Below are 11,819 nucleotides of genomic sequence, written 5' to 3'. Positions count from 1 at the left end.
TTATTTTTTTTTATTGTTGGTACTCTCAGTGTCCTACTTTATGCTAGCTCTAGTGCGATAACCACAAAGCCTAAGCTGACAAGGGGTAATCTTTTCAAGTACAGTGAATTATTTTTGAATTCCTTTGAGATCGTTGTCGGTAAGAGTTGTGATTACATTGAATATTCAAATGTCACCCGTTAGGTGGTTCCTCTGCTACACGCCTTCTCGTGCTAGAGAGCCGGCAGGCCATGCGGACGGGCATAATAGGAAAGTCTCCATTCACCTAACGATTCGTGCAATTGTACGATGGTGCAATCTACGGTTTAAAACAATTTACACACAATTTACTTTCAGTACGGTCTCGTAGTTCCAGGAGGAAAACCCCTTTCATGCACTCGCTGAAAGTGCCAATCGTGAAGTGATTTGCCAAATTCAATCCCACTTGGAGCTTTCACGGCGATCCATTTGATTTGCCGCTTCTAAGGGAATATGATCGGGTTGGGTAGTGTGTATCGAACGAACGAGGTTAATGTTGGATCATGGAATTTCGCAAATTCGCACCTTTTTCTACAACAGATTGTTTTTTTCTTTTCCTAAAATAAGGATTTGTTTCTGTCGATTGAATTTTCAATGCGTTAGCTTGTAGCACAAAAGAAAACTCAACGGTTATAAGTATTTACTTCTGTATTTAAATGCCATAGTTAGCATAGAAATATTCTTCTGCACTTATTTTATATTGTATCGTATAGGTTAGTAAAATATTTCATTAACCATATATAAATTTTTTCACAACACAGAAACTTCCTGAAAGTGGTGAAAATAGCGATAGGTCCTCACACGACAATACCTGTCCAAAATCCCATCCGGAACCCCAAACGCCGCACGCAGGACTGACCATCCAGCAGGTGGCTAAATAAAATTAAATAAAGTCAGAAATAGCAGACCTAGGCCCTAGGTCCAACCTTTTGAGGTTGTTGTAACGGTTTAGAACAAGAATCAATAAGTGCATGGATTAACTTGCTTTAAATCGTTGCACTTGTTCGTTTATTATCAAACCATTTATACAACACTTGGCATAAGTACTGGCTTAGCACATAAGCAAGAGAAAGGAGAGGAATTGAAAGAAACCACGTTTCTTGTATGAGTCACACTGATTACATTTTGCTCAGTTGCTTATTTAGCCGCAAATGACTCACTCAATTCATAGTATCGGTGTTATTTCTTCACTGATTGAGGACCGGAATTTTTATTTATTTTTATTTGTATTATGAATTATCAGTGACTTTTACTTTGTGCTTTTGAACAGCAACATCATGCGATTAATGTGCGCACTGATGACTAACATAGATTTGGGTTTGTTTTATGATTAATTTTACAAACAACAAGCATTGTTCAAGAGATTTCAGTGGCGCCGTTTTTATTTCACTTTTTTGACAGTTGCAATTTAAGGAAATTTCATGGTAGATTGCAGATGGTCTCTTGCCAAGGTATAAACATTTAAAATGTCTTCAATTCCAAAAATTGTATGCAATTCAAAAATACTTGGCATTGGTTTTTATAATGCTGCTGGGCAGTAAGTAGTAGTAGTGATGCGCGGGGTTCTCCGGGTTGACCCGTAGGTACAAGTAGGTTTAGTAGATGCAACGATTCTAGTAGGTGCACGCTGTCATAAACGACTCCAACCCATGGGTGCAGCGATTCCACCATTCCGGTAAGTCTGCGCTACCATAAACTGGCAACAAAAACTGATATCAAATTGATGTAAAAATGTGTGTTGGAGTCCTCAAAAACATGCTTTGAGGTTTTTTTTTGTTAGAAATCGATACACACAAACATTTTTGGTTGTTTAAGTTAGGCCAAAATTGTACCCAAAATAAAATATTTGAGTGATCTTGTCGGAAATCACGCTGTTTAGTGCTGGATCTTTCCTGGGCGGCAGGAAGGGTGTTCATACAAAATGAACTTGCTTGAAATAGATTTTTATTTTACTTATAATAGTTCGTAGGAAGTACGTTTTGCACGTTAAAAGCATGTTTTGCATTTTCTGCCTTTTTTATTAAGGAGTTCTCGATATTTTTTTCTGGGTTCAAGAGGAATCGTAGGGAAGTTTTTTGTTTGTTGTATACTTGTGTCTGTTCTATTTCTCCTAGCCCTTTAAGTTAGTTCTATAAATAACAAGGCCGTCTGTTAGCCATCACTACGGTTTTAAATAAACAAATAATCGGTGGGACAACTCATTTTCCTTCTTTGATTGGGGATGGGGATTGCGATTAATCTTAAAAAAACAGCGCAATTTTATTTTTAACTTGTTTGGACTGTTACATTGACTGTTGTCATAATCAGTACGAACACATGCTTAGCCTTATCAATTGCATATGCCTTAAGTTTCGCGATCAGCACTTCATGAACGGTCAGTATAAATTTTAGAACGTTGCGTATGGTGCTGCCTGTAGTTCTTCGTCAGGAAGTTTCCTGTGAGATCATTCATTAAAATGGAATCTCATAAGAAAAGAACAGATATCGTGTTAGAAGTACGTTTTCTTGATCGAAATTTAAAGTGGATAAGTGTCAATATTGATATGTGTGCATTGTTTTTTGTTCCAGTCCGAAGTGAAACAATATGTTGTTGCCAACAATTACGCAGCCTTCATACATATTCTCAAAACATCGCGAAATGATCCAATGTTCGAACATAGCTACAATCCAATAATTCAATCAGTGTTTGGGTATGTTCTAGAGAACGAAACGGAAAGAAACATATTTTCTACAGCATGCTTATTCTACGGTGCTAGTATTAACATGGTTGGTGCAACAGTATACCCAGAAACATAACGAAACGAAATATTCAGCGCAATCTTGTATGTGTTACTTATAGGTTACAGAAGAAGGAGACTACCCGATACATTATGCGGCACGATCGTGTAACGTTAAAACCCTGAAGAAAGTTCTGTCACACCCAGAAGTGAATGTTGATCAAATGACAAAGAAAGGCCTAACTGCATTAGAATTACTGTGTGATCGTATAACTAATGACAATTGCAAAGACGTGGCAAAATGTATATTGCAATTGTTGAAAAACAAAGCTACAATTCCTACATCAATAAGCCAAGCAATGGAAGAAAATAATCAAGGCATTTACAGTACCTTGTTTGATGAAACACAACGAGAAAAGATTGGACCAAATATCGAGAATAAATTCGTATTAGTAGGCGTGTTTCTCAAGTATCTAAGGGATAATTCCATTGACGATGTTTCGATAAGCCAAGTGCCAATGTTATTGAAATGGGCAATCAAAACGAAGAATGATAATGCAGCAAAGCAGTTAATCGAACATTACAAAACGTGGTATTATCAGAAAAAGGATCTATCTGCAGATCCCCTGGAAGAGATTTTACCAAAGTCGATACTTACATGCTGCTGTAAAGTTGGAAATTACACTGTGCTTGAATATTTATTTCAAAACTCAACCGAAGATGAGTTGAAACATCTTCTACAGAAACGCCTGTATGGAAGATTTGTGGAAGGCAACTTGCTTGTGTTGTTAGTTCATAATATTGATGAAAACAATCCAGATTGTCCCTTTTTCAAATGCTTAAGGCTTTGCCTTAACATATCCCTAATCGATGTAGACGAAATGGATGGTAGAGGACGTCGGGCCTTAGATTACGCAGCCATATATAAACTAAAACGCGTGCAGAAGCTGCTTCTAGAAAAAGGCGCATACATTGGCGGGAGGGATAAATTTGGTGAATCTGTAATTTGTAAAATAGATCCACATGTGCTTAAACAGCATTTTGATTCCTGTATTTACAGTATTGATAAAGCGGATCAATATCAGATGGAAAAATATAACATTGCGGTGAATTGGAATAATTTAATTCCTCCAACGTACAAAACAGACAAGTGGAGTAGAAATAGAAGTAATCAAGAGGCAGCTGATTGTTCTGATTCCAAAAATAAAAAAAAATGGGAAGAGAGCGTTATACCTGCTATTGTAGAATTTACAAATATAACAAAAATATCAAAATCTTCCGATACTGACAGAGAGGTACGCCTAGGGCTCATTGAACATCCGGTTATTACCACAATGCTTAACATACGCGATCCAGAACCAGGATGGCGTACATACCTTTTGAGACTAGTAAGATCGGTGCCATTTTTTTTATTATTCTTCTTTGCAATAGATAGTGAATTTGTTTCGTGTGCGTTAATACTTTTGACGATATATGAAATGCTTAGCAATTGTTGTGATGCGTTAAGAATCGTTTTCAAACTTATTTTCAAACAATTCACTTCATTTATTCGAAAAGGTGTCCCAAAACTTCTCACCAATATGTTGTTCTATCAATTTGTTTTTACATTAGTTATGATCCTGGCCAAGGCATTCTCTAATGACGAATTGTTAATAACCAGTACCAGTATTATGGTAGGTTTGTCAATGAGAAGATTTATGACCAGTTACAACTGCTTTGATAAATATATGTACATGTTGGACATAGTTACCGTACGAATGATCAAATATTTATCGGTATATTCATGGATTCTTGTAACGTACGCACAATACATGTACTTTATCAATCAAAGCAGAGAATCAAGTTTGCATAATCACGACAAAAACGATACCACTATTCAAACTACACATTCTACCAAATGGGGAAACATTACACTAAAATCAGAAACATTGCTAGCTACATTTTTGAAAACTCTCGTAATGTACATAGGTAAGAATTTCTATTTATTCCATCATCGTTTGAACGGTTATTTAACGTGACCATTCCGGTTTACGCTTTCCAGGGGAGTATGAAGCTGGAGAGATGCAATTTCAACTATACAGTTATCTAATGTTTGTGCTGTTTATGATTATCACCATTACGTTATCTAATTTGTTGATTGCTTTTGTTTTCAGTGATGTTTTGGTAAGTGGTTTTGCAAAAATTGATCAAGAAAGCATTACATAAGAGCTTAAAACCTGACACTGATCAACTCTTGTTTCAGGCCATCTTTAAGGAATCCAGCCGCTTAAAAATTGTTCTCAAAACTAAACGAGTTCTCTCGCGCGAATATCCAGTTGCTTCCTGGTTGACAGAAAAATGGAACAAGTGAGTATCTTGCATGGAACAAGCGCATGACTTTAATCATATGAACTTTTATACACAAGGGATTTGTTTCTGTTCCACGTTTAGGATTGACAAACAACCGCAATGTAATAATTTCTATCATGATGTAGAAAACATTCAAATGTAAGTATTTGCTATCAGTGCAATTTGCACATGTATTTGCTCTCAGTTTGGTTTTTTTAGTGTTCAGTGCTCAATTTTGTTTTTTAGTGTAATTAAACCAGTTAATGACCACAAAGCGATAAATAATGAAATAACGCTGTACAGAAAAAGCAAGGAACTCGTTAAATTTTCCTTCTGTTCAACCGAATTTGCAAGAACACTCATAAACGCTACGTCGATTCAGGATAATAGGACAGTTGCAGCATAGCGCCAAAGATGTGTTTGAGTATTGAACAAAATAATCAAATTATCGAGGGGGTGACCGATGATGGTAGCGACGCCTGTCGTGCCACGGAACGAACCAGGCCAAAATCGCATCCAGACCAATCCCCCGTAGCAAGGACAAAATAAACAAAATGAACCAATAATAAGGAAACAACGAAAAATCCATTGCTATACAATCATCCAACCACATCCATGACGAGTAACTATTTTAACGAGTTTTAACGTGAAAATCTAAATTTATTACACATTTACCTCTATGCCGTTTTTAGTTTACCTGTTTTCTCAATCGCCGTTAGCTAGCTCGTAAGTTTCAATGACGTTGGCGCCAAACATTATGCAAAACGCGTTACGTGTTATACAAACGAAATTGTAGTGAATGGGAATGTATAAATTCCAAAAGGATTATTATTATCATTCAAAACATTTACCATATGATTTAACAATTTTTGTTCAACCTCCAATATTATACCTCACTGGTTGAGATATGAATGTGTGCCAACTAGTGAGATCACACTCGATGGTTGGGTTTTTTGACATCTATCGAAATTGAGAAATTAACCGAATAAGCACAAACAGCGATAAAAATAGAATACAAGAAGACTTGTCCAAGACAAGAAGACAAGACTACAAGAAGCTTAATACAGACTTGTAACAAAAAAGTGTTTTTATATGTTCAGATTAGTGATAATGCATGAGAAATGCCCTGAATGTATGAGGTGCGCAAATAAATAACGGCCGTTTTTTCATATGTTTATTTTAACTCTTGTCATTTTTCTTCGAAGAAATTGGGTCAATCAAAGTATTGGCCATTATTAATTATTACTATCTTCTACCTATCGGGTATGATACGGTTTTCGACGCAATCCAGGTATCCTACCAATTCTGGATCTGTTCATAGGAGGAGAACTGCTGGTCAGCCAATCCATGTGCCATGGAACGGAACAGATGGAAATCTGATGGTGCCAGATCCGGTGAATATGGCGGGTGCGGTAAAACATCCCGTTTGAGGGTATTAAGGTAGTTTTTCACAGGTTGGGCAACATGTGGCCGAGCATTGTCATGCAGCAGAATAACTTTGTCGTGGCGTGATGAGTATTCTGGCCGTTTTTCACGCAGTGCTCGGCTTAAACTCATCAATTGTTTCCGGTAGCGTTCACCAGTGATTGTTTCTCCTGGTTTCAGAAGTTCGTAGTAGATGACGCCGAGCTGGTCGCAACAAATATTCAGCATAACTTTCGAGCTATGGATGTTAGGTCGAGCTGATGATGTTGGGGTATGACCGGGGGATCCCTATGATTTTTTGCGCTTGGGATTGCTGAACAAAATCCACTTCTCGTCTCCCGTCACGATTCTGTGCATGAACCCCTTTCTGTTGTGCCGCTGGACCAGCAATTCACACATGCAGAGTCTGCGTTCAATATCCCGCGGCTTCAACTCGTGTGGTATCCATTTGCCCTCCTTCTGTATCATGCCTAACGCATTCAGCCGTGATGATATGACCTGACGAATTACACCAAGCAAGGCTGCAAGCTCTTCTTGCGTTTGGCAGTGATTTTCCTCCAGTAAAGCCGTCAATTCTTCGTCGGCGAACGTTTTGGGCCTTCCTTCACGTTGAGCATCCTGCACGGCGAAATCACCGCTTCGAAAGCGTCAGAACCAATCCCGACACCTTGTTTCGCTTAGAGCAGCATCGCCGTAAACACTCGAAAGCTCTCGATGCGCTTCGGCTGCCGTTTTCTTCGCTCGAAACAAAAACAGAAACACCTCCCGCATATGGCGCTTATCCGGCTCAAAATCAGACATTTTCAAGAACTAGGAACATTTACTCGCAAGAAATAATCACTAATCTGTTTACTCAGTTTCATTATGTCATTCCCGAACTTGATTTATGACGTTTGTAAACGTCAAAATCGCTCCACAGTCCACAGTGACCCCATCGATTTAAAAACGGCCGTTATTTATTTGCGGACCTAATAGTAAAAAAATGCTGGTAATAATATTGCAGGTGCAGGTCCAACGAATAGTGTACGATACGGAAATACCAACGATGAAGTGTGGAAGATTTCAACGCCAACTGTGGCAACCCAATAACTATAACATTACAAACTATAAAATTCATCGAAGAAAACTTTGGATATCCCCAATGATATTCAAAAGATGACATAAGAATTTACTTAATCATTAGAAAATGGGGCGAAATTCTATTTAAAAAAATCATTCCGGCTAAAACTACAAATATGGCGTTGACTTCAATGTTGGCGTCGACTCATGATTCGCCTCCGGATTCAACTTCCGTCGGAGTGAATGAATGAATTCATTCTGCATTGCCCATCACTACTGCCAACGTAGCGTAGTGATACGGTTAAAAAAACTAAAAAATACGGTTTAGTAGAGAAAAAATAGACGGCAAATTTTGAACATTTCTCGTATAGTATGTCCCTCACAATACCTACATTTTGTTTAGTTCCTCTCAATACACACATATTCCATTTAGCCTCAAATGATTCATCGAATTCTAGATAGTGTTTTGTTTTTTTTTTTTTATTTGCGGAATAAATACAAGAAATTGTTGATAATTCTGATGAACATGCTTGAATAGTCACGTTCTACAAGTGTCATCAGTATCAAAATGAAGCAGCGTGAGTAATGCTGCAGTGATAACTATTAGAAAATATGCATACATATCACAAAAACAGTACCCACAACAGGGAAAACGTATACGAAGAAAAACAATATAAATTACTGATGTTACTCCTTGATATACGTTGAAAAACTTCACAATTACATAATCGGATTAATTAACTACCGCAAGACTGTAACGTTCGTCATCTCTATAAATCTCCCTAAATAAACAAAATATATTAAAGGAGTTTGCCAAAAAATTACATATGTATTTTTTGCTTAATTCTACTCGATTAATATTCGATCTTTTCAACTCCAGGTTTTGTTGCATATGTAATGGGGAATATGATTAATGTCCGGAATACGGCAATCATAAAATCGTTGTTAGTTTGTTTGTTTGTGTTTGTTGAGGTTTATCAATCGCCTTGCGATCAGCGCTTCATAAACCGTCAGTCAGTCAGTCAGTCAGTCAGTCAGTCCAATTGGAACGTTGCGTATGGTGCTGCCTGTAGTTCTTCTTCAAGGAGTTTCCTGTGAGATCATTCATTAAAATGGAATCTCATAAGAAATGAACAGATATCGTGTTAGAAGTACGTTTTATTGATCGAAATTTAAAGTGAATAAGTGTCAATATTGATATGTGTGCATTGTTTTTTGTTCCAGTCCGAAGTGAAACAATATGTTGTTGCCAACAATTACGCAGCCTTCATACATATTCTCAAAACATCGCGAACATCAAAACGTGCTAGTATTAACATGGTTGGTGCAACAGTATACCCAGAAACATAACGAAACGAAATATTCAGCGCAATCTTGTATGTGTTACTTATAGGTTACGGAAGAAGGAGACTACCCGATACATCATGCGGCACGATCGTGTAACGTTAAAACCCTGAAGAATGTTCTGTCACACCCAGAAGTGAATATTGATCAAATGACAAAGAATGGTCTAACTGCATTAGAATTACTGTGTGATCGTATAACTAATGACAATTGCAAAGACGTGGCAAAATGTATATTGCAATTGTTGAAAAACAAAGCTACAATTCCTACATCAATAAGCCAAGCAATGCAAGCAAATTATCAAGAAATTTACAGTACCTTGTTTGATGAAACACAACGACAAAAGATTGGACCAAACATCGAGAATAAATTCGTATTAGTAGGCGTGTTTCTCAAGTATCTAAGGGATAATTCAACTGAAAATGTTTCGATAAGCCAAGTGCCAATGTTATTGAAATGGGCAATCAAAACGAAGAATGATAATGCAGCAAAGCAGTTAATCGAACATTACAAAACGTGGTATTATAAAGAAAAGCTATCTGCAGATTGTATGATTGATCCCCTGGAAGAGATTTTACCAAAGTCGATACTTACATGCTGCTGTAAAGTTGGAAATTACACTGTGCTTGAATATTTATTTCAAAACTCAACCGAAGATGAGTTGAAACATCTTCTACAGAAACGCCTGTATGGAAGATTTGTGGAAGGCAACTTGCTTGTGTTGTTAATTCATAATATTGATGAAAACAACCCAGATTGTCCCTTTTTCAAATGCTTAAGGCTTTGCCTTAACATATCCCTTATCGATGTAGACAAAGTGGATGGTAGAGGACGTCGAGCCTTAGATTACGCAGCCATATATAAACTAAAACGCGTGCAGAAGCTGCTTCTAGAAAAAGGCGCGTACATTTTCGGGAAGGATAAATTTGGTGAATCTGTAATTTGTAAAATAGATCAAAATGTGTTAGATCATTATTTTGCTTCCCGTCTTGAAGAATCGTCTGAACGAAGAGGAAAAGAACAGAAGTTAATTAATCGGATGTGCAAAACAGACAAGTGGAGTAGAAGTTACTGATGTAAAGCTTAAGTTAATAATTCACGAAATAAAAGAGGAAGAGGTATGAAGGAAACGAAATTTACACACAAAGGAGATCTTTTTTCATGTACTGCTTTGTCCGATAGCTCCAACCTACAATCCATTCCACTAACAAACGTATCACACAAAGAGACAAATATAGAAGACAATGAAAAAGAAACTGGGGGAAAAAAACTTTAGAGACACCAGGATAAAAATATTTTAAAAAAAATCTGCTGTAAAAATTCGAAAATGTCGAAATTTTCCGTTTTAGTTTGTATATCATTTATTGCAGTAAGGGCATTATCTAATTCATTAAGTTCAGAAACATTAAGGGCATTACGTTCAGAAACATTACCCGCTATAATTATGAAATCTTTCGCAATGTACACAGGTAAGAAAGGTTTTTTTTATCCATCAGCGTATAAACGATAATTTAAAATAACGTTTCCGGTTTACAGTTTCCAGGGAAGAAGTGTGAGACATAAACTTTCAACTATACAGTTATCTAATGTTTGTGGTGTTTATGTTTATCGTCATTACGTTATCTCATTTGTTTGGAGATTTACCTGGCAACGATGTTTCGGTAAGGCAGTTTGCAAAACCTGATGAAGAAAATATTATTACTCTATATTGTGATTTTACAAATTAATGTTTTGCATGTAATAAGAGCATAAATTTAATCACATAGACATATTTTTTCATTACTGAATGAGTTCTTTTTTTGAATTTTATGTTTAGGTGATGATCCTTCTACAGTCAGTTCCACCTGTAACCTTTCGCCAAAAGAAGATCGCCATAGTACCCGTTACGCCTGCAACAACAAACTACCCCATTTGTGCTATCGTACGTAGCTTTAATACCCTGTCGGATAATGTTGATTATAGTGTGCCATTTTCGCCAGTCTGAATCCTTATTAGCCATTGCTAACGTTGATTTCCTTGGTTTAGTTTTTGTTTTGTAAACTTAGCTTTAAGAAACTGTTGTAGCCGTCAATAGGCGATAAGCTCTCTAATGCAAATACGAATACAAATCACGACGATTGTAGCTAGGGCTGCATTGAACATATGTACCGGTTTGAATCAAATTACGATTTTTTTTCCACATTTTATGCATTTTTGTTTTATAGACTAGGCTTTTGCCGTATTATCAATTCGTGGAAAACATGATAATTTGGGTTTGTTTACCTTAATTGTGTGTTACAATGATGAACTCTACGAATAACAATACTACTACATTAAAATCACAATCATGCAGACTATTGCAAAATCCATCGATCCTGCCATGCCATTAAATTGACTACATATGATTAAGCCCGTGAGGTTATTTAGGCCGTCTCGAAGTACTGATAACAGGGGTGATGTTTGTCAGAAACTTCATAATAATTGACGGTTGACGGCAGCACTGCAACAGACCACGACCGCAACCTCAACTGAAAGTCGAGGTAACTAAGTCATACATCATTTTTTATACAAAACAACCTTATCTAGTTTACGAATCAGAAACCATAATTAGCGCTAGTCCCAAGAAACATTCCATTCGCTTTTTAGTTTTAAACCCTTTTTAAATTAAGTTGTGTCTCGGATTTATTGTGCAAAGTAGTGTTTATACTTCAAACATCCTTAAAACCTAAACTAAAAGATAACTAAAAGACTGAACATTACAACTAATACACCTGTTGGCATTAAAACACAATTTTAAATTATACAATTTAACAAACTAATTACTATAAGTTCGTTTACTTAAACTTTGAAATTTTAATAGAGTTGTATACATATTCGTTAAAGACCAAATGATCTGAAGGTGTCTGCAATGATGATCTTTTATACTAAATTCAATGGGATCCATATTTA

The 11,819-nt window shown here is 36.6% G+C and overlaps 1 protein-coding gene across 1 annotated transcript; it reads left to right on the top strand.

Annotated features, from left to right (window-relative positions):
* The first annotated feature begins 8,556 nt into the window (after positions 1-8,556).
* Positions 8,557-11,320, top strand: LOC128296923 (uncharacterized). Its single transcript, XM_053032455.1, has 5 exons — positions 8,557-8,698; positions 8,772-8,867; positions 8,941-10,360; positions 10,435-10,552; positions 10,708-11,320. The coding sequence occupies exons 2-3, from the start codon at positions 8,865-8,867 to the stop codon at positions 9,964-9,966; spliced, it is 1,029 nt and encodes a 342-aa protein (XP_052888415.1). The 5' UTR covers positions 8,557-8,698; positions 8,772-8,864; the 3' UTR covers positions 9,967-10,360; positions 10,435-10,552; positions 10,708-11,320.
* The last annotated feature ends 499 nt before the right edge of the window (positions 11,321-11,819 follow it).

Source organism: Anopheles moucheti, chromosome 2 (genome assembly GCF_943734755.1).
Source record: "Anopheles moucheti chromosome 2, idAnoMoucSN_F20_07, whole genome shotgun sequence".
Lineage (NCBI taxonomy): Eukaryota > Metazoa > Arthropoda > Insecta > Diptera > Culicidae > Anopheles > Anopheles moucheti.
The sequence above is the reverse complement of the archived record's forward strand: the minus strand, read 5'-3'. Positions and strand labels throughout refer to the sequence as shown.